General features: G+C 33.2%; 1 protein-coding gene across 1 annotated transcript in view; it reads right to left on the reverse strand.

The window, feature by feature from the left end:
• Window positions 1–12,396: 12,396 nt before the first annotated feature.
• The window catches only part of Pdzd8 (PDZ domain containing 8), a 43,510-nt gene continuing 30,493 nt past the window's right edge, over window positions 12,397–25,413 (reverse strand). The window contains exons 5-8 of the mRNA XM_075302220.1: window positions 25,229–25,372; window positions 17,238–17,918; window positions 16,924–17,155; window positions 12,397–13,283 (exon numbers count right to left, since the gene is read on the reverse strand). Coding sequence (XP_075158335.1) covers window positions 13,029–13,283; window positions 16,924–17,155; window positions 17,238–17,918; window positions 25,229–25,372 — 1,312 coding nt within the window. The 3' untranslated portion in view covers window positions 12,397–13,028. The remainder of the gene's footprint in view (window positions 13,284–16,923; window positions 17,156–17,237; window positions 17,919–25,228; window positions 25,373–25,413) is intronic.

The following is a 25,413-nucleotide window of genomic DNA, read 5'->3' on the forward strand; positions in this document are numbered from 1 at the left end:
CTTCTTTAGATGTGATCCGAATTCAATGTTTTGGATGTAAATTAAAAAATTCTGTGACATTTTGTCAAATAAATAATTTGTATAATTTTTTATATTTTTTAACCTTTTCACTACCGATATAAACCTAATGTTAAAAACTTTAATTTTTCTTCTGTTTCTACTTGTACTAACAGCATGTAGAACAAAAATTGTAATTTTGAGAACCTACCTCAATTACTTCAAGAGCTATACGAGCTTGTTCTGAAACCTTGATTCTTGAATTGTGACCAAATGGCCTTACGAAAATAAGCGCTATTTTGCCTATAATATCTTTCAACGTGTGAGAAAAAATACAAAAAAACCCGAAGCTATAGTTTTTGTATGAATGTCCATTTACTAGAATATAGAATTTGTTGACTTTTTCGAATGTCCTTCTAAGTGGACATCGGTAGTGAAAGGGTTAATGGATTCCAACGCTTGTCGGAAACGTTTGACCTCAAATATTTTTAAAAATTCACAATTTTTTCAGATTCGATTTAGCATTTTTTTCGACAAAATTGTAATGATTTGTAACATTTTATGAATTCTTACTCTGTTTTTAACCTATTTGAAACAAACAAAGTTAAATTGCCCATTAAAAGTATGAAATAAAATAAAGAAATAAAATAAAATAAAGAACATCATCTTCTGGAAGTGCTTTTAAAGTTGTGCCTTTGGAAGAACTTCCAAATTTTTTTTGCTGGGCAATGATACACCGATCTGAGTGAAACTTTTGTATTATGTATTATTGTATTTTGTATTATTGCGACAGCAGTTTGTCAAGACCATCCTCGTAATGCATGGCGTACTCTGTATAGCGATCTTCTCTAAAACAAAAACTCACCGAATTGATTTGTTTAAAAATTGTTGATTTCTTTAGCTGCATTAAAAATTTAATTAAAAACATATGTATTGACATATCTTTCTACGAATTTTCATCTCAATTGAATCTTTTTAATTTAATAATAAATATATTTTAATTTAAATATTTGCAAAATTTTCTCAAAATAACAGATATTGAGTATTTATCCTATATATAGGATCAATATTATTGTATTTTTTTAAAGATCTTTAACATAAAAATCTATTTGTAAATATTTGTTTCCATTTCATACTCACTCACACACTTATATAGATATGAGTATATACACATACATATAGAATTACTACGATAATAAGTATATCATTGGGTATAGTTTTTAGCAATTATGTAGTTGAATATCCATCCTCCAAGAATTCTATTTCGGTAAGGTTAGTTTGTGATTCATTTGTTTTACAGGAGGGAGATTATCTTACAGACTACATTTCTAATACTTGTATTTTCTAATTTGACTACTTGAAAATTCCATAAAATGTAATATTTGTTTTCTTTTGTATTCATTTTTACGAAATTAATTCAGCCTTATTTGTGTATAGGTTTATGTTTTTGTTTTTTGCTTGGTTTTGTTATATAAATTTTTATCCCTGCAAACATTTTCTACTGAAAATATATCTAATTATATTGGCTCAAAATCTTCTCAGTGTAGTTTCGGCTATGATAGCTGATATGGTATTTGCAATGGGCAAATATTAGCTATCTCGTAGACATTTGATCGGTTAAAATCTTTTATATAATCGTACAACTGCAACACTAGATATTTAGCACTTGTCCAAAAATATTTAACACTGGCAGCAGCTGTTTAAAAACAATCACATGAAACAAGTGAAATCTTAGATTGTTAATGTATGAAGTGAATCGAGGAAACGTCACTTTATCAAAATACAATTTGGCAACAATGACGTGATTTGCACTGGTGAGATGTGCTGAATAGAACACCAGTCAGTGTTGCCAGGCGATTTTTTATTCTTCCACCCAAATCTTAAGAAAAAAAAACTCCTAAATTGGTCTAGGCTTTTTTCAAAAACCAAATTTAAGAATGTAAAAAAGTACAAAAAGTGTCCCAAATTTCGTGAAAAAAATCCTGTAGTGATACACTTTAAAAACTAAATTTAACACAAATATATATACTGAAAGAAGAGTTTTCATTTCTGAGAAATGAAATTTTAGACAAACTACACGCTCACATAAAATCGCTTCTGTAACATATACTCCCAAACATATTTTGCTTCAAACATATATATTTTTGGGTATTCCCCAAACATTTATATGTTTGATCTCTTCCAATATATAATATGTTTGAAAGCATATTGGCCTAAACAATATATGTTTGGGTAGTCTAAGTTCCAAACATTTTGTATTTTTGCATCCAAATTCAATAATGTTGTCTTCCAAAAAACAATATGTTATTATGTGAACATATAATATGTTTGGAAGCATTTTGCACCCAAAAATATTATATAATATTATATGCTTAAAAAAAATTCTCCCAAACAATATTGTGCTCAAAATTTTATTTATTTATTTATATATTTACAATCATAATGAATTATGAAAATAAACAGGTATATAGGTGCTAACAATATAGGTTTTCGACCTGAATGCTCAAAATTTTGTTTCTACCCAATTGTATATTCCCCCACATCTTTCTCACTTCCACGAGATTTTTTAGTTCTTAGCACCTTTTTCTGTAATACAAACATTGTAGAAGAAATTATTCAATTGTATGATTTTTTTATTTTAATTTTACCTTTTGCCGGACGGGGATTCGAACAGCGGACCACACAGTTTGTAAGGATCAAAGAAGTAGCTGATCAATTGCCCAAGGAAAAATAAAATGTTAATTTTGTAATAACAAGCAACAACCACCAACTTAATTCAATATCGCTCCCTGTTAAATAGCGCTCCAAGCTCCTAAACACATATATGTTTATAGGCTATTTCTAAATTAATATATGTTTGCATCCAAGCATATTATATTTACAAACATTTTATGTCCAAAACATAATATGTTCTAACATATTAACATATATGTCCCAAACATGTTATGCTAGTTTATGAACATTATATGCTTGCACTCAAAAATATTGTGTTTAAAAATTTGTGTTCCAAACATATAATGTTTATAGCCAAACATATGAAAAACAGTCTTTTTCATCCGTGTAAGTTTTCGTTTAATGCTAAAAATTTTCTTTTGAAGTAAATAAAATATAAAATTTGCTCTTTAAGCAAATACTTTATAACAAAAGACAATTTCGTTTAAAATTTCGTCCCTGAAGAAATTATTTTTTCTTTGGATGTAATAATACAATATGTATATCAATTTAAAAAGCACACTTACTCTTAAAATGCTTTCAGCTGCTAACAGAAGCTTTTAAAAAAGATAACGAAAATAATGCTATTGCATACTTGCTTGTATTTAGGATCTTCTTGTTGACTTCCCTCATCTTTTTTTCTCATAATTCATGCCATAATTGTTCCGAATTTTCTTGAGAATTGCTCCTCTTTATAAGGTCTAAGATATTTGTTTACCACCAAAAATCCCCCTAGATAAATGTTACCCCTAAAAATGCACCTAAACGAGAAAAAACCCTAAATTTGGGGGGATACCCCTAACCAGGCAACACTGACACCAGTGCAACTGAACACAGTTTCCGATTTGAAATGACTTTAATGGACTGTATGTGAGATTAGGCTTCCAGAATAGTTTGATAAGAAAAACAGAGAAAGAAAAAAGGCAATATCAGTTTCAGTTGATAACAGAGATATTTTATTGCAAACGGCGGCAGCTTACCAGTTAGATGACTGTGCACAAAGTAAAGTTACAATTATTTCTGTTAATAGTCATACATAATGAGATTGAATTCATCAATAGGTTTGTATGAAAGAGAAGGACAACTACTTCAAAGATACAAAGAAAAACACCTTTCTCTGCACAAAAAAAAAAAATTTTTTCTGATTCCAGCAAGAAATTAATTGATCCAATTTATTTTTGAATTGAAATGTCTTCAATCACGAAAATGATAATATCAATCACAGTTTTAATTGGGCAAAAAAAAAATACTTGATTAAAAAATTATTTGATTTCATTAGAAAATTTCAATTTTTAATTGATTCAATTAAAAATTTAGTTGATGTTGATTTCAGAACTCAAATATTTTTATACCCTCCACCATAGGATGGGGGTATATTAACTTTGTCATTCCGTTTGTAACACATCGAAATATTGCTCTAAGACCCCATAAAGTATATATATTCTGGGTCGTGGTGAAATTCTGAGTCGATCTAAGCATGTCCGTCCGTCCGTCCGTCTGTCCGTCCGTCCGTCCGTCTGTCCGTCTGTCCGGCTGTCCGTCCGTCTGTGGAAATCACGCTAACTTCCGAACGAAACAAGCTATCGACTTGAAACTTGGCACAAGTAGTTGTTATTGATGTAGGTCGGATGGTATTGAAAATGGGCCATATCGGACCACGTTTACGTATAGCCCCCATATAAACCGATCCCCAAATTTGGCTTGGGGAACCTCCCGGAGCAGCAAAATTCATCCGATCCGGTTGAAATTTGGTACGTGGTCTTAGTATACGGTCTCTAACAACCATGCAAAAATTGGTCCATATCGGTCCATAAATATATATAGCCCCCATATAAACCGATCCCCAGATTTGACCTCCGGAGCCTCTTGGAGGGGCAAAATGCATCCGATCCGGTTGAAATTTGGTACCTGATGTTAGTATACGGCCTCTAACAACCATGCAAAAATTGGTTCATATCGGTCCATAATTATATATAGCTCCCATATAAACCGATCCCCAGATTTGACCACCGGAGCCTCTTGGAAGAGCAAAATTCATCGGATCCAGTTGAAATTTGGTACATGGTGTTAGTATATGGTCTCTAACAACCATGCAAAAATTGGTCCATATCGGTCCATAATTATATATAGTGCCCATATAAACCGTCCCCAGATTTGACGTCCGGAACCTCTTGGAGGAGCAAAAGTCATCCGATACGGTTGAAATTTGGTACATTTTGTCAATATATGGCCTCTAACAGCCATGTCAAAATTGGTCCATATCGGTCTTTAGTTATATATAGCCGATGACTTATTACACAAAAATTGGTCCATATCGCCAAAAACAATCTACCAAAACTTTATTTCCATAGAAAATTTTGTCAAATTTTATTACTATAGAAAGTTTTGTCAAAATTTCATTTCTATAGAAAGTTTTGTCAAAAGTTTATTTCTATACAAATGTTTGTCAAAATTTTATTTCCATAGAAAATTTTGTCAAAATTTTATTTCTATAGAAAATTTTGTAATCTACCAAAACTTTATTTCCATAGAAAATTTTGTCAAATTTTATTACTATAGAAAGTTTTGTTAAAATTTCATTTCTATAGAAAGTTTTATCAAAAGTTTATTTCTATAGAAATGTTTGTCAAAATTTTATTTCTATAGAAAATTTTGTAAAAAATTTATTTCTGTAGAAAATTTTGTCAACATTTTATTTCTATACAAAATTTTGTCAAAATTTCATTTCTATACAAAATTTTTTCAACATTTTATTTCTATAGAAATTTTTGTCAAAATTGTATTGCTATAGAAAATTTTGTCAACATTTTACTTCCATAGAAAATTTTGTCAACATTTTATTTCTATAGAAAATTTTGTCAAGTTTTTATTTCTATAGAAAATTTTGTCAAATTTTTATTTCTATAGAAAATTTTGTCAAAATTTTATTTCTATAGAAAATTTTGTCAAGGTTTCATTTCTATAGAAAATTTTGTCAAAATTTTATTTCTGTAGAAAATTTTGTCAAACTAGATTATATACGTATTTAATCGGCCTTTTTTTGTTTAATATATACCCCGTATGGGCTAACTTACAATTTAGAAGACAATGTTAAAAAGTTTTACGATACCTTGCCATCGGCAAGTGTTATCGCAACCCAAGTAATTCGATTGTGGATGACAGCCTTTAGTAGAAGTTCCTACGCAATCCATGGTGGAGGGTACATAAGATTCGGCCTGGCCGAACTTACGGCCGTATATACTTGTTTTGTTTAATATATACCCCGTATGGGCTAACTTACAATTTAGAAGACAATGTTAAAAAGTTTTACGATACCTTGCCATCGGCAAGTGTTATCGCAACCCAAGTAATTCGATTGTGGATGACAGCCTTTAGTAGAAGTTCCTACGCAATCCATGGTGGAGGGTACATAAGATTCGGCCTGGCCGAACTTACGGCCGTATATACTTGTTTTAATTAAAAAAGGTAACTATTTTCAATTCCTTTCTGAATGGGCTTAGTGTTTTTAGTTTGATTTACAATTGTTTCCTGAGGAAAGAGATTGCCATACTTAGGCTTAATATTAAGAGCCATATACAAAAGGGAAAAGAACGTTGACGCCTTGAAAAATATTTTCCCGATAACAACCCATGAAAAACTAAGGAAATGAACTAGTATAATATTAACAAGTATTATAACCAGGGCTGTGGAGTCGAGCCAATTTTGCTCGACTCCGACTCCGACTCCGACTCCAGCATTTTTCATCAGCTCGACTCCGACTCCGACTCCGGAGTCGACTCCGGGTAATATAACTAAATCTCATTTTAGTACCACTAATTTGTAGTTCTATTGAGGGGGTATATATGGGATATATATATGGATCGATATAAAGTATCGTATTTATTTTTGTGTCAAGAAAGGTCTTAATTTCGCATTTATACCAATTAAACTCTTTATTTCAAATTTAGGGCAATGTTTAATAAATAAAATAATGATATAAATACCCATCATAATATGAGAAGATACCGACAGTATATGTATTTGTGGACGAAAATTATTATAAAGGGTTATATTCCCATATGCATGAATTTGAATCTGATTTAGACAAAATTGTATATACTTCTAGAAAATCTCTGTACCTAAAATTTAAATCTAACGTTATGGGACTTAACACAATTATAGCAAAAAATAAAAATGCAAAGAAAGTCTAAAGTCGGGCGGGCCGATTGTAACATACTCTGCACAACTTTGTATTTAGATCTACATTTTGATAAAATCTGAAATCAGACTTCTACAAAATCTCGTGCAATATTTGGGAAACATTCATAATTTTTTATATAGCAAAATTTGAGTCACTTTTACCAGTTTTCGACTTAGCAGTGAGTATCAGTAAGAAAAAAAATTGAGATATTTTGCTATATAAATAAAATGTTGACAAATTGTTTTATAGAAATAAAATTTTTAAAAAAATATAAATAGAAATTTTGGAAAAATTTTTGTGTAGTAAATAAAAGTTTGCAAAATTTTCTATAGAAACAAAATTTGAACTAAATTCTCTATATAAATAAATGTTTGAGAAATTTTTCTATATAAATAAATTTTTACCAAATTTTCTATAAAACAAGTATATACAGCAGTAAGTTCGGCCGGGCCGAATCTTAAATACCCACCACCATGAACCAAATATTAGGGTTTCCTTTGAAATTTCAGGAGGGCTTGAGGACACTTCCCGAAGATAAATTTAAAGATTTCAACTATGAGGACTATATCAGATTCTGGATTTATAAGAACCATTTTTGTTTGAGTTTTAGAGGAATCATTAACATCTCTTGTAAGTGTGCAAGAAAATTATAAAATAACGTCTTGATTTGAAATCTTAAATCTGTAGAAGTAAAATCTGGAAATTTTACATTGAGTTTCAAGCAATTTTCATGATCAGTGCGCCTTCTACACCCTCAAGAAGTGAAGTCGGTCTATATGGAGGCATTACCAAATGGACCGATAAAAACTTAATCCGATGCACGTTTTTGTGAGCCTAAAATACCAGAATATTTACAATTTCAGGCAAATCAGATAAAAACTACGGTTTCTAGAAGCCCAAGAAGTAAAATCGGGAAATCGGTCTATATGGGGGATATACCAAAATATGGGCCGATACTCACCATTTTCGGCACACCTCTTTATGGTCCTAAAATACCTCTAGATATCCAATTTCAGACAAATTGGATAAAAACTACGGTTTCTATAAACCCAAGACCCAAATCGGGAGGTCGTTTTATATGGGGACCATACCAAAACATGGACCGATACTCACAATTTTTGGCACACGCATTTGTGGTCCTACAATACCTCTAGATTCCCAATTTCAGGTAAATTGAATAAATACTGCGGTTTCTATAAGCCCAAGAAATAAAATCGGGAGATCGGTCTATATGGGGGCTATACCAAAATATGGACCGATACACACAATTTTTGGCACACGTATTTGTGGTCCCATAATACCTCTAGATTTACAATTTCAGGTAAATTGAATAAAAACAGCTGGTTCTATAAGCCCAAGAAGTAAAATCGGGAGATCGGTCTATAAGGGGGCTATACCAAAATATGGACCGATACTCACAGTTTTCGGCACACGTATTTGTGGTCCTACAATACCTCTAGATTTCCAATTTCAGGTAAATTGAATAAAAACTTCGGATTCTAGAAGCCCAAGAAGTAAACTCGGGAAATCGGTCTATATGGGGGCTATACCAAAATATGGACCGATACTCACCATTTTCGGCACACCTCTTTATGGCCCTAAAATACCTCTAGGTTTCCAATTTCAGACAAATTTGATAAAAACTACGGTTCCTATAAGCCCAAGACCCCAAATCGGGAGGTCGTTTTATATGGGGACCATACCAAAACATGGACCGATACCCACAATTTTTGGCACACGTATTTGTGGTCCTACAATACCTCTTGATTTCCAATTTCAGGTAAATTGAATAAAAACTGCGGTTTTTATAAGCCCAAGAAGTAAAATCGGGAGATCGGTCTATATGGGGGCTATACCAAAACATGGACCGATACTCACCATTTTTGGCACACCTCTTTACGGGCATAAAATACCTCTAGATTTCAAATTGCATGCAAATTGGATAAAAACTAATATTTCTATAAGCCCAAGACCCCAAATCGGGAGGTCGGTTTATATGGGGACTATATCAAAACCTGGACCGATATAGCCCATCTTCGAACTTGACCTGCCTGCAGACAAAGGACGAGTTTGTGCAAAATTTCAGCACGATTGCTTCATTATTGAAGACTGTAGCGTGATTACAACAGACAGACAGACAGACAGACAGACAGACAGACGGACAGACGGACATCGTTATATCGTCTTAGAATTTCTCCCTGATCAAGAATATATATACTTTATATAGTCGGAAATCGATATTTCGATGCGTTACAAACGGAATGACAAACTTATTATACCCCCGTCACCATTCTATGGTGGTGGGTATAAAAACTATAGTAAACAAATTTTGACAAAATTTTCTATAGAAATAAAATTTTGAAAAAAATATCAATAGAAATTTTTGGAAAATTTTTTGTGTAGTAAATAAAATTTTTCAAAATTTTCTAAAGAAATAAAATGCTGCAAAATTTTCTATAGAAAGAAAATTTAGACTAAATTTTCTATAAAAATAAAATGTTGACTAAATTTTCTATCGACATAAAATGTTGTATAAATTTTGTATAAAAAAAATCTATAGTAACAAAATTTTGGCACAATTTTCTATAGAAAAAAAAATTGAAAAAATTATTAATAGAAATTTTGGAAAATTTTTTGTGTAAATAAAATTTTGCACAATTTTCTATAGAAGCAAAATTTTGGCTAAATTTTCTATAGAAAAAAAATTTTTGACAAAATTTTCTACATAAAAATATTTTTATACCCACCACCATAGAATGGTGACAGGGGTATAATAGTTTGTCATGTCGAAGATGAGCTAGATCCGTCCAGGTTTTGATATAGCTCCCATATCAACCGATCGCCCGATTTGGGGTCTTGGGCTTATAAAAACCGTAGTTTTTATCCAATTTGCCAGAAATTGGAAACCTAGAGGTATTCTAGGGCTATAAGGAGGAGTGCTGAAAATGGTGATTATCGGACCCTGTTTTAATATAGCTCCCATATAGACAGAACTCCCGATTTTATTTCTTGAGCTTCTAGTATCCGTAGTTTTTATCCAATTTGTCTGAAATTGGAAATCTAGAGGTATTATAGGACCATTACAAGGCGTGCCGAAGATGGTCATTATCGGACGAAGTTTTGATATAGCCCCCTTTTAGACCGATGTTACGAGTTTACTTCTTGGACTTCTACAATCCGTAGTTTTTATCCAATTTGCCTGAAATTGAAAATCTGGAGGTATTCTAGGACCATTAAGAGGTGTGCCGAATATATTGTGTATCGGTCCAGTTTTTGATATAGTCCCCTTATAAACCGGCCCTCCGTTTTGGGGTCTATATACTAGAACTACAATAGATGGGCTGAATACTGTACGTATCCTTCCATGTTTTTGGCGTAGCCCCATTAGTCCGATTGGACCAAAATAGACCCAAAAAATTATTGAAGTTGGTCCGATGGTCAGACCAAATGGAATTTTTCTGCAGAAATAACATTTGGACAAAAATTTCTATAGAAATAACATTTTAACAAAATTTTCATAGAAATACAATTTTAACAAATTTTTCATAGAAATAAAATTTTAACAAAATTTTGTATAGAAATAAGCTACTTAAAAAATTTTGGGATACAATATTATGCAAAAATTTTGTACAAATTTTAAGAAAAAATAAAATTTTGCGATAACTTTCTATAGAAAAAGATTTCTGCTAAATATGTAATAGAAATAAAATTTTGGCTAAATTTTTTACAGAAATTAAATTTTGGCTAAATTTTCAATAGAATTAAACTTTGGCTACATTTTCTATAGAAATTAAATTTTGGCTAAATTGAAATTTTGGCTAAAATGAAATCTATTGAAATAAAATTTGGACCAAATTTTCTATAGAAATAAAATATGGACAAAATTTTCGATAGAAATAGAATGAGGTCAAAATTTTATATAGAAATAAAATTTTGAAAAAATTTTCTTTCGAAGGAAAATTTTAGAAAAATTGTAACTTGCATTTACCATAAATCTAAATTTGCCAGATATTACTTCTCGTAATCATAAAACAGTTGGTGTACTATAGATTTTAGATTTCAAATCAAGGTATTTTTTCTTAATTTTCTTGCACATTTACAGGATATGTTTATGATTCCTTTAAAACTCAAACAAAAATAGTTCTTATAAATCCGAAATCTGATAGGTAAAATCTTTGCATTTATTTTCAGGATGCGAACTGGTTAAACTGATCTGTCATCAAACCCCCATGAAATTTTCTAAGGAAATTAGTATATTTGATTCATGGTGGTGGATATTTATGATTCGGCCTGGACGAACTTATTGCTGTGTGTACTTGTTTTATTTTTTATTTTCTATAGAAATAAATGTTGACATAGTTTTCTATAGAAAAACTATTTCTATAGTAATAATATTTCGAATAATTTTTTTATAGAAATTAAATTTTGACAAAACATTCCATACAAATACAATAGTGACAAAATTTTCTATAAAAAACAGTTTTGACAATTTTTTCTGTCATATGTGTGTAGGTATATAGCCTTAAAATAAAATTAAAAACAATAAATTCGAATTATTGTTCGAATTATTTCAAATAAATTGATATGGGGATTCAAATGGATCGATCCAGCCCATTTGCTAGTCTAACATTCTAGGAAACATAAAATGATAGCCGTAATTGGAAGTTGATTTTCATTTCCAATCATGGTGTACATTGATCGAATGCATAACGCATTGGAAACTAATTTGCGTAAAAACTTTTTTAGTTACAAAAATGTGAAGTGTTTTAAAAAATTTGGTTTAGCCGGAGTCGGAGTCGAGCAAAATTTTTACGACTCCGACTCCGACTCCGACTCCAGCCAAATCTTCAGACTCCGACTCCAAGACTCCGACTCCGACTCCGACTCCACAGCCCTGATTATAACAACATCTTCCTTTTTATATATATAATTTATTATTTGAAAAAAATTTCAACTTCTATTAACTTTTTGATTGAAAATATATTGGTGACATTTTTTTCTGTGTGACTAGCATAGAAAAGTTCTGGTATTACTGCTTTTAAAATAATTTAACTCAAATTGGCCTAAGTTAACTTAAATTCAACAATTAAGTACATGTAATAAGTCAATTAATTCATTTGTTGTTTCTGACAAGTAAATGATAATTCAAATCATAAGTAAATAATTAAGTTCATAAGTAAATAGTTCATCGACAAATGTGTTCAGAGTTCAACAGCAACGATGCTCTGGAATGATCATTCAAATGTAGCATCGAGTACTAAAGTACCAACATGCTTTACGAAGATTAAGTATATCACCAACGAAAGGCAAACTCTTTTATTTTAAAGTCGGCAAAAAAAAAAAAAAAATACATAGTAACTTTTGATTTGCTCTATGAAAAAAAAAAATTAAACACGATATTTCTAAGAAAAATTTTAATCGCTGTATAAATATTGACTTCGCAATTTTAGTCACAAAATCTTTATTATACAAGTTAATGTTCAAGAATTTTTGTTTTGCTTAAATTTAGGATCCATGTATTTTATTTTCTAACGGAGCTAAAAGAAAATGTTAAACTATGGGATTCTTTAAATACTTTTCCTATCCGGATCCAAAAGGATCTGTGGAACTAGTTTCTTTTTAGGAACGGATCTAAAAAGACCAATCACTTTAGTGTGTAGTATCACTCACATATATATACTCACTATTAGTTGGCACTGAAAATTAGCTGTGTACATGTAAAGACTGTATAAGTTATGTTCCTTGTTTCCTTTCAAATAGAATTGGTGCTGAAATCCTTCTCTTTGGAAATAAAAAAGATTCCTCTTGCTTCTACCGAAAAATATTGTGTGAACAATTTCCATCTGCGGTACAAAATAACGACGAGGGGAAAATCTTCTGTCATCCTTTCATGTGAAACTTATAACTATACCCGAATATTAAGGTTTTTGAGTTAGAGTCGTATTGATTTTTGTGTTAAGCTAAGAACTTATAAAAAACTTCCTGGCTATCCGGAGTAGTTAAATTTTAGCGAAAAGAAAAATAAAATAACTTCCAAATGCTTGCAGGGATTTCAATGGCTTTGTGTATGTGTATGTTTGTCAATAAAATAATGAGTTTTTTCTTTGCATAGAGTAAATTTCCAATAATAATTTGCCTCTTACTGCATAGCCACTCCTTGGGCATGTTGTAAGCCTGTGCATAGATATAGCATTATAACACTTAAGGCCTGTATGCGCTCTTCCGATTTCCCTAAAATGTTTGATTTATTGTTGTGTAGGTTCGCTGTGTTGTCTCCTGACGCTGTTGTTGCTGCAGTTGTATTTGTTAGATCATTGTTTCCATTTTTAATCGTAGCTGCCAAATTGGAATGGATGGATGTCTCACTATCCAAAGCTAGACGAAGTTTAGTTAGCTGTAAAAGCATGTAAAATATAAATATATTAATATTAATAATCCTATATAAATAATATTAAAAAAATATTAATATTAATAAAATATTAATATTGTATTATAATTCGATATAAAGTCGAAGCTCTGTTTAACGAATATCCCATTTAGCGAAAATCCAATTTAACGAACGTCCAAGTTATTAACATTCTAAATAACGAACGGTGAACAAAATGAAAAAAGACTAAATGTAAGTTTAGAGATTGACTTATGGTACTCCACATAGATGTAATTTGTCCCCCTTTTTGTTATTTCTATCGTTGCCAGATTTCAATAAAATTCATCCCAGAAGAAGTTGGGAATTACCAACGAAACGTCGGATAAAAATATGAAGTAAAGTTTTTTTATTTGCATATTTAGAGACCTTGAAAGCCCGATTTAGAATTAATCTAAAAGAATCGAAAAATAATAAACAATCAAGGTCGTATAAAAACCAACAATTTAAAAAATGTACATTCGATTTAACGAAAATGATTTTAATCTTAAAAAAATAAACAACAAAAATCAGCACTAGCTTAAGTCCTTAGGAAATGTTCACAAAATACGGCATTCCCAAGATATTTTGATTCCATCAAATGTTTGGAAACACATATTCAATAGCCGATAACTAGGTAAAGTTGGGTTAGATAGAGTGGCAGCTCCGGTAAGGGGAATGGATCTACCCCAGAACCAGTACAAGACTATTCCCTGGTGTGAATAGACCAGTCCCAGTTCTGGTCGAAACGTATGGAAGGGTCCTGTCACTTTAACACGGGTTTGTCATTGACGGGGGTAAATGTACACTGCAGGACACGGCTTGGACTCATTTCAAAGTACATGACCTGGAGAATTTAGTAGGACTAGAGAGGCCCTCATGAACCAGTTTGGGACAAACCCTCAGGAACCGGTATTATTTTAATCATTCCCATTGGAATGATTTTGGAATACGTTCATCCATAGGTAAACATCTAAATCCAATAAAATTTCAAAATCAAGAGAGTATAGAAATCAATAAATTATATGAAAATTTTAAAACTTCGACAAACTGGAGCACTGGTACTAGTCCTGTGAGAGGTCCCTTAGTGGCAATATGCACCAAACTTTCTTAGGATCGTTAGTTGGACAGGTGGTGAATTTTTATCTTATTAATGAGTGCTACCCGATTCTACACACAGAAAACAGATAGGTTAAAAATCGCCAATTGTAACGAAAATTCTACATTTACAATCAAATCACAGTTGTATCATTCATTTTACTTTATTTACAATCGTTATTTTGTTCCTTCTACCATTTGTTGTTTGTAATACAAGACAATTAGCTGTCTAAGCTAAATGCCTCTCTTTTGAAAAATTTTGATCGAATTCGATAGACACAACCAACCTTATAAAACCTTTGTAACTGTCATTTAATAGACAGCGCTTTCGTTTGGTACTCACAGCCGAATTCCTTTGAATATATTTCGTGCTGAAAAAATCCATCTCTACATCTGCCTTATATATATGAAACCCCAAGAAAGTCACCATCGGGGATAGGTTCGTATGTCGGTTTTAAAACTCCACACTAATTTCTTTACTTAATTTATTGTGTGTTTTAGACGGGCTATAGACAGTTCGAACACCATCTATAAATACTAATATGCTAAGAGTACCAAAGAATTAGCTCCATTATCTGTCGATTCCCCAACCTATTCATGCTGGAGGGTATACTTTTAAGGGTGAACATTTTTCATAATGTATTAATATATCGTATTTAAGTATATGTACCTTCCTATCATCAAAAAATATAAATAAAATTCAGTATTTTGTGGGATTTTGTTATTCAATTCGGTCATGGTGCTTTAAAGTTGGGAGAAGGAAGCAACGACAAATTTCATCGTCTGACACAACCAACTCCATATATAGTATTAGTTGGGTTTCCCATCATTCGATTGAGTCGACCGAACTTGTTGGATGTCACAACTGCCAACTGGTAGTTGCTACAACTGCCAAAAGGAGGTTGGCAATAAAGTTGATTGTCACAACTTGTATTCTCTGTGTATATTTAGCTCAATGACAAGGAACCTCCTTCCTATAGCTGAAGAGACTCTTTCATTTCAACCAGGGTATCGCTCCGCTCCTTCTTAGTGAAAATTGGTCCATTTCGGTTCATAATTATATATACCATAGGGCCATATAAACTGAGCTCCGGTATGCGATTTAAGTACACTGTAACAACCATGCAAATTTGGTCCATATCGCTCCATAATTATATATTGTCTCCATATAAACCAATCCCTACATTTGACATCCCTAACATTGTAACACGGTTTGTCCTCATACTTGCTTGTCGCATTGAGCATATTGTAAACCAACATTTTATCGCGGTTCATCCTCATACTTGCTTGTCGCATCCAGGACAGTTTAATATATCCGACATGAATCTTATAATGATGTTCCTTCGCATCTCGCTTGACGCATCGGACATATGGAATAGACTATAAACTAACATTTTAACATTGGAATAGACTAGAAGCTAACATTTCGCATACGCAGTTTTATCTGCATACACTGCTCGACCGCATACTCTGTTTTACCTACTTACTTGGTTCGTATACACTCAAAAAAAGTGAACTCTCTATTTCACTAAAGCCAATTTAACTTTTAGTTCATGGAAATTTTATGTTTGGAAAAAGTTTCCCTTACTCTAATAATTTTTTGCGTACGTTAGTTAAATGAACTAAATAACAGGAATATACAAAAATATACAAAATATACAAAAATTAAGCATAAAAATTTACTTAATTCGATTTTCACAAAATACTTCATTATTTCTTTAAATTTGTAAGTTTTACTGCATCCATCATGAACTTCGTATGTCATTAAAGACGTTCTTGCAATTTTGAACTCCAAGTTTTTCCTTCAAACTACAAATTTTTCTTTAACAAGTGCAAAAAATTAATTATGTCTTATAAAGTTTTTTGAACTTGTCGAAAAATATTTACTAATTTTTGTGATATCGGCGCGATGCCAGCGTTTGTAGTACTGTTTAGTTAAAATTTTCAAATTTTTCTAAAATTAACCAAAAGTTTTCTTTCTGGTGGGTTCACTGTTTTTTCAGTGTACGCACTCTTATATTGAAAGGTGGTCAATCCGCATACACGATGATAAAACCATGTTACAATGTGTGGAAATGGAAGTATTATTTGGATAAAGACACATGTCAAATATGAATCTATAAGTATATTTGCAATTAAATTCTCCCGAAATTATCAGATTATTGGAAGAAATTATTTGACACATGGAACTATTTGGAGGAAAAATCTCTTAAAAACATATTCAATGGGATCACCTATATCTGAGTGGACAAATCATTTCAAACATATATTGCAGAACCACCTCCTCGATGCAATTTGTCAGCCCTATACACTTTATACCCTTAAAGTATGTCATGAGTCGACTCCTTCAGCCATGTCTCAGTGACACAAACATAATCGATATCTGAATTTTCTAATATAAATTTAAATTAATCTTATTTGTGCATTAATGTGGCAAATGTGAAAAATGTTGCTTTGTCTTTCTCATCTTCAGTTTTGCTTCCATTCATACACCACGTGTTCCCGGGCAATTTTCCGCTATATTCATACTTACCAATAAATTAATCTTCTCCACTCGCTCACTGCCACTTAAGGAGCTATACAAATGTTTGCTAGCATTTTTAGCTAAACTCATGACATCTTCATCTTTGGATAACTGTATAATGTGCTCGGTTATGAATACAACTTGTTCGGGACTAAAACTTGGAACATCAGCAGGTAGAGATTCCAGACGTTGTGTAACTAAGTCGAATGTGTTTGGAGCCGAAGGGATTAGGGATGATTTTCTAATAATTTGACGAGAGAAAAAAACAACCATTTCAACGGCACAAAATTAATGTATTATAATTTCATATTTTCGTTTCCTACCTTGAGGGAGTATGTTGTGGAGTTGGCGGTAAGCTTTTAGCAATAACACTTGGCGAAGCAGTTGAATTTGTACCAGTTGACCCTGTAGTACTGCTGGTAACACCAGCTATAGATGATACTATACCTGGTATGGCTAGATTGTTGGCTGAATTAACACGCTTAATACCCTGTGCCAATAGTCCAGTCAAACTTGAACGATGAACCTCCAAATTACCGGGAGTTGTAGCTCCAGTTGCTGAAGCCGCTGCTGCAATTGCCCCATTATTATTTGTTGTATTTCCCTTTGAGGCATTAGCACAACCATCTGAGGCATTTGGTGAACCATCACAATCTGGTTCAACTGCTGCATCTATATCCGGTTCAGTGACCATAAATTCTGGTGTTTGTACCAGAGGTGTCTGCTGTTGTAAAGCCGATGTACAATCAACGGGTCCGCATACGGTAGCATTCTGACATTTATTAATACACTTTTTGTGGCAACACATGAAGCATTCACGACATTGCATAGCATCTTTTAGCCAAATTTTCTTGCCACAAAAATCACATTGTGTGGCTCTTTGGAAATGGGTGCGTACGAAGTTATGGGCACGGGGCTGTGTTGGTATGATGGTGTCCGTAGATTTGATGGAAATATTGTCAGAATAACCGCTGTCATCGGTCTTATCAACGGATGTTATAGATCTAAAAATTGAAGAAAAATAGTAAACTTTTTAGTTTTGTAACCTTAATAGATAAGTAACAAGAAAACAAAACGACGATTATATGAAAAATGTGTTGATTTCAGTAATTTTCCAAGTATCTATATAAAGATACAAAAAATACCAAATTCCGGGTCGAGTCTTAAATATGCACCCCCCCATGGATTAAATATAATAGTTTCCATTGAAACCTCCTAGTCACTTGAAAATATATATAATTTCAGGTGGATATGGTGAAATATAATAACTCGATTTAAATGGTATGGTCCCAGAAATTAAATTTTAAATTTCTACATTTGGAGACTTCATGAGGTATTGGATTCATATGAACCATTATTGTTTTAGTATTAGAGAAATTTTAAATTTCTCATCTAATCCGAGGAAATAATGCCTTTCATATGATTGGAAATCGGAATTCTGGAAATTTTTTCACCCAAATGAGCACCAGGAATAAAATCGTCAAGCTGTAATTGTAGTAACGGAAAATAAGGATGATCAGTACGCTTGATCATCGGGAGACCGGAGAGTATGAGTGCTATATCAAACTCTTACCGATATAATCCAAATTTGCCATAGCTGGATAGGATCTAAAAATACCTGTAAATTTCCTATTTGAGGGAAATTTCATAAAAGTGTGAGATCTGTTCTATATGAAGGCAATACCAAAATATGGACCGATTCATATTTAGCGTATCTCTTTGTAGACCTAATATACCTCTAAATTTTCAATTTCAGACAAATCGGCTAAAAATTGGGGTATATACACTGAAAAAACAGTGAACCCACCAGGAAGAAAACTTTCGGTTAATTTTAGAAAATTTTGGATATTTGTAGAAAATTTTAACTAAACAGTATTACAAACGTTGGCATCACGCCGATGTCATAAGAATAACTAAATATTTTTCGACAAATTCAAGAAAATTTATTAGACATAACTAAATTTTTTCACTTGTTAAAAAATGTCTTTAATGCCATACGAAGTTCATGATGGACGCATTTTTGGTAAAATGTACAAATTTAAAGAAATTCTGAACTATTTTGTGGAAAACACGAATTTAGTTAATCTTTATGCTTCATTTGAGTATATTTTATCCCTCGGTTTTAGTTAATTTAACTAACGTACAAAAAAAAAATATTAGAGTAAAGGAAACTTTCTCCAAACATAATAAGTCCGTGAACTAAAATAAAGTTAAATTGGCTTTAGTGAAATAGAGAGTTCACTTTTTTTGAGTGTAGATGTTCAAGAAACCAAATTGGGGGATCGCCTACGAACCTGATCTGCTTGCAGATAGAAATAACGAATCTATTGCAAATTTAAGGACGACAGCGCCATTACTGAAGTCTTTAGTGTCACTACAACAGACAGACGGTCGTAGATATACGGGGTGCCTGATATCTAATGCAACAAAGCATAGCGCATTATTTGTTTCATTTTTATACTCTCCACCATAGGATGAGGGGTATATTAACATTATCATTCCGTTTAAAACACATAGAATTATTGGTCTCAGTCCTATGTCAAATTTCAGGAAGACAGCGCCATTTCTGAAGTCTGCGGTTCCTGATATCTAATGCAACAAAACAGTCCATTATTTGTTTCATTTTTATACTCTTCACAATAGGATGGGGGTATATTAAAACTATCATTCCGAATTATTGGTCACATCGAATTATTGGTTCCAGTCCATCCGTCTGTTGAAATCACGCTAACTTCCGAAGGAATCAAGCTATCAACTGGAAACTTGGTACAAGTACACCCTCAAAAAAAAAAAAAAAAAAAAAAACGTATCTGTAACATATAGCCCAAACACATTTTGCTTCAAGCTATATGCTTCAGGATTGGTCCAAACAAAATATTGTTTGCATTGTTCACATATTTTATTTCACCTTAGGGCATACACGGGTAGAAAAAAATTTTAATGACATTTTCTTTGTGTGGTTATATTTTTAAGGAGCCAATTGGTTACTTCCATTATTTCACTTGCAGCGTACTCTCTAGGTCTCTCTTTCTAAACACATATATGTTTATAGGTTATTTCTAAATTATTATATGTTTGCATCGAAGCATATTATATTTACAAACATTTTATGTCCCAAACATAATATGTTCTAACATATTAACATATATGTCCCAAATATGTTATGCTAGTTTATGAACATTACATGCTTGCACATAAAAATATGGTGTTAAAAAAATTGAGTTCCAAACATATAATGTTTACATCCAAACATATGAAAAACAGTCTTTCTCGTCCGTGTAGTTGATACGAGGGCAGTTCGGAAACTTCTTAGCCTAGCACAAAAAGCTCGGTATAAAGAGAAAAAAGTTAAGTGTTTTGGAAACTTCCATTTCTGTTATGAAGACATGTTAAATTTTGTATCGATCTGGCAACTCCTTATTATAGAAACAGGTGTTAAAAAAGACGCAACCGCAATTTTTTTACAATGGAAAAATTAGAAATGCGTGCTGTCATTAAATATTTACATAAAAAAGGTTTATCGGGACAAGAAATTCATAATGATATGGTGAAAGTGCTCCTTCATATGCAACAGTAAAAATTTGGGTTGCTGAATTTAAACGAGGTCGTACAAGCATTGAAGATGAACCACGTAGTGGACGTCCAAAAACAGCAACAACAACAGAAATTGTAGCCAAAGTGCATGATGATATGGTATTAAATGATCGACGAATAAAAGTGCGTGAAATTGCTAATATCATGGGCATCTCAAATGATCGAGTCCATTTAATTTTGCATGAAGAACTACAGATGAAAAAGCTTTCTGCAAGATGGCTGCCGCATTTGTTAACAGTCGATCAAAAACACATAAGAATGAACATTTCTCAAGCTTGTTTGGATCGTTTTAAGTTAAATAAAATGGATTTTAAGCGTCGTTTCATAACTGTTGATGAGACATGGATCCACCACTATACTCCAGAGACAAAAGAACAATCTAAACAATGGACTGAAGCTGGAGGAAGTGCCCAAAAAAGGCAAAAACAATTCAATCGGCTGGTAAGGTTATGGCAACGGTTTTTTGGGACTTCAGATGTATTTTATTGATTGAATATCAGGTTGCAATAGTACTCTGAATTTATTCAAATTCGAGAAAAACGTCCTGGCTTACAACACAAAAAAATAATTTTTCATCAAGACAACGCACCAGCGAACAAGAGTGGCTAAAATCAACGAATAAAAGTACGAGTTTATTGCCCACCCACCTTATTCTCTTTATTTAGCTCCCAGTGACTTTTACTTGTTCCCAAATCTAAAAAACTTCCTAGCTGGCAAGCGTTTTACCTCAAATGAAGATGCAGATTACAGTTGTAAACCACTATTTTGAAGACTTTGAGGAAAACTATTTTAATCAAGGAATAGAATTGCTAGAAAAGCGTTGGACTAAGTGTAGTGAAGTTTCAGGAGATTATATTGAAAAATAAAAATATTTTGGAAAAACCAACTATTCTCTTTCATTGAAGTTTCCGAACCGCCCTCGTATTGGTGTAAATCCGATGGTATTGTAAATAAGCCACATCGGACCGGTTTAGGTATAGCGTCCATATAAACCGACTCCCAGATTTGGCTTGCGGAGCCTCTTATAGAAGTATCTTTCAACCGATCTGGCTGAAATTTATGTACGTGATGTTAGTATGTGGATAACACCCTTGCAAAAATTTGTCCATATCGGTCCACAATTATATATAGCCCCCTCATAAACCGATCCCCATATTTGGATTGCGGACCCTCCTGGGGGTACAAATTTTATTCGATTCGGTTGAGTTTTGGTACGTGACATCTATATATTGCCTCTAACCACCGTGCAAAATTGGTTTACATCGTTCCATAAATATATATAGGCCCCATATAAACCACTCAACACATTTGATTTCCGGACTATCCTGAAGGCGCAAATTTCATCCGATCTGTTTTAAATTTATTTCCTTAATTACCGTGCGATAATTGATTCATATCGGTACATAATTATTTTTACATTCTTCTATTTAAATTGGTCAAGAACTAAATTGACTTCTATAGGTATTTAATCTGCCTTTTTATTTAACATACATATACTGCATGTGAACTAAAATTGATATGTCAGTAACAGAATAATTTTTTTATTTTTATTATTTTTATACCCTCCACCATAGGATGGGGGTATATTAAATTTGTCATTCCGTTTGTAACACATCGAAATATTGCTCTAAGACCCCATAAAGTATATATATTCCGGGTCGTGGTGAAATTCTGAGTCGATCTGAGCATGTCCGTCCGTCTGTTGAAATCACGCTAACTTCCGAACGAAAAAAGCAATCGACTTGAAACTTGGCACAAGTAGTTGTTATTGATGTAGGTCGGATGGTATTGCAAATGGGCCATATCGGTCCACTTTTACGTATAGCCCCCATATAAACGGACCCCGAAATTTGGCTTGCGATTGCTCTAAGAGAAGCAAAGTTCATCCGATCCGGCTGAAATTTGGTACATGATGTTAGTATATGGTCTCTAACAACCATGCAAAAATTGGTCCATATCGGTCCACTTTTACGTATAGCCCCCATATAAACGGACCCCCAAATTTGGCTTGCGATTTCTCTAAGAGAATCAAATTTCATCCGATCCGGCTGAAATTTGGTACATGGTGTTAGTATATGGTCTCTAACAACCATGCAAAAAGTGGTCCATATCGGTCCATAATTACATATAGCCCCCATATAAACCGATCCCCCGATTTGGCTTGCGGAGCCTCTAAGAGAACCAACTTTCATCCGATCTGGCTGAATTTTGGTACATGGTGTTAGTATATGGTCTCCAACAACCATGCAAAAATTGGTCCACATCGGCCCATAATTATATATAGCCCCCATATAAACCGATCCCCAGATTTGGCTTGCGATTGCTCTAAGAGTAGCAAATTTCATCCGATCCGGCTGAAATTTGGTACTTGGTGTTAGTATGTGGTCTCTAACAACCATGCAAAAATTGGTCCACATCGGTCCACTTTTACGTATAGCCCCCATATAAACGGACCCCCAAATTTGGCTTGCGATTGCTCTAAGAGAAGCAAATTTCATCCGATCCGGCTGACATGGTGTTAGTATATGGTCTCTAACAACCATGCAAAAATTGGTCCACATCGGTCCATAATTATATATAGTCCCCATATAAACCGATCCGCCGATTTGGCTTTCGATTGCTCTAAGAGAACCAAATTTCATCCGATCCGTCTGAAATTTGGTACTTGGTGTTAGTATATGGTCTGTAACAACCATGCAAAAATTGATCCACATCGGTTTACTTGTACGTATAGCCCCCATATAAACGGACCCCCAAATTTGGCTTGCGATTGCTCTAAGAGAAGCAAATTTCATCCGATCGGGCTGACAAGGTGTTAGTATATGGTCTCTAACAACCATGCAAAAATTGGTCCACATCGGTCCATAATTATATATAGTCCCCATATAAACCGATCCCCCGATTTGGCTTGCGGAGCCTCTAAGAGAAGCAAATTTTATCCGAACCGGCTGAAATTTGGCACATGGTGTTGGTATATGTTCCCTAATGACCATGCAAAAATTGGTCCACATCGGCCCATAATTGTATATAGCCCCCATATAAACCGATCCCCAGATTTGATCTCCGGAGCCTCTTAGAGGAGCAAAAGTCATCTGATCCGATTGAAATTTGCTCCGTGGTGTTAGAATATTGTCTCTAACAACCATGCCAAAATTTGTCCATATCGGTCCATAATTATATACAGCCCCCATATAAGCCGATCCCCAGATTTGACCTCCGGAGCCTCTTAGAGGAGCAAAATTCATCCGATCCGGTTGAAATTGGGTACGTAGTGTTAGTATATGGTCTCTAACAACCATGCAAGAATTGGTCCATATCGGTCCATAATTATATATAGCCCCCATATAAATCGATCCCCAGATTTGTCCTACGGAGCCTAATAACCATGCCAAAATTGGTACATATCGGTCTATAGTTATATATAGGCGATCCCCAATCACACAAAAATGTTCCTTATCGGTTCAAAATCATGGTTGCCACTCGAGCCAAAAGTAATCTACCAAAATTTTATTTTTATAGAAAACATTGTCAAAATGTTATTTCTATAGAAAATTTTGTCAAAATGTTATTTCTATAGAAAATTTTGTAAAAATTTTATTTCTATAGAACATTTTGTCAAAATTTTATTTCTATAGAAATTGTTTTTTCAAATTTTACTTCTATAGAAAATGTTGTCAAAATTTTATGTCTATAGAAACTTTAAACTTAATTATATACGTATATTAAACGGCCTTTTTTAGGTTAATTTATACCACGTATGGACTATGTGATATATATTACGGTGTTAGGAAGTTTTAAGATACCTTGCCATCGGCAAGTGTTACCGGCACCCAAGTAATTCGATTGTGGATGACAGTCTTCAGTAGAAGTTTCTACGCAATCCATGGTGGAGGGTACATAAGCTTCGGTCTGCCGAACTTACGGCCGTATGTACTTGTTTTTTTTTTGTTTTTTTTAATGTCAGTAACGGAATGAATTTGTTATTTTTTTCACAATCATGCATAAATTGTAAAATAATTCTCTTGGCTTGTTTTTCCAAAAGTAGTATGTAAAATATTTTTATTATATGAATTGCCTACACCAGCGTGCTTTATGCATCGGCGAGCTATTGCACTTTTTGGAACTTCAATGGCTTTAGTTCCACCTTGTTTTTCAATATGTGTTGCATCCATTCTCGCGATCAGGTTTTCAGTTCAGTTCTCGAGCAAGTTTTCTTCCACTGCGGCGTGGATTTCGATCAAATATAGTGGCAGCTCCATTGTGATACCACACTTATCACTGAGAGCTACCCCTTTCTATGATTAGCTTTTCAGCATTTTGCAGTTCGGTCCAAGCTGGCATTTAGTTCACGGCCTTTTGAAGGAAAGGCCGGCACCAAGATGGCTCCCTTCTGACCACCACTTTTCGGATCACATCTAGTGCTGTTCGTTTTACTCGTCCACGCGATGCAACACTGTCAGTATTAGAGTAACGAATAATGATATGTGGTTTTCCAATCAAATATAAAGCAAACACACTATCACCCCTGAGTTCTGTGACTAAAACATTTACTTCTGATTGCAATAGATCAACATGCTTTTGTAATCTTGTAAACAATAAAATGAACTATGATTGGAATAAATCTGTCAGCTGCCAACGGAGTGTGCTAGTAACCTGCAGTTATTTGCAATACATATCATCTACCTTGTATGTAGCTAAAATCCTATTACATAATACTCACTTTGATTTAAGTTTCGCTTGATGCTTTGAAGGTGTCTCCGTAACTGATAGATTGGGGTTACCATCCCACGTGAACGCAAATAAAATATCACCGAAACATAGATTTGGATTAAATCCAGACTGAGAGGACAAGTGATGATTTTTTCTACAATAAAAAAAAGAAATCCAAAACCAAATTAATTTCCA

This window comes from Haematobia irritans, chromosome 3 (assembly GCF_050003625.1).
Source record: "Haematobia irritans isolate KBUSLIRL chromosome 3, ASM5000362v1, whole genome shotgun sequence".
Taxonomy (NCBI): domain Eukaryota; kingdom Metazoa; phylum Arthropoda; class Insecta; order Diptera; family Muscidae; genus Haematobia; species Haematobia irritans.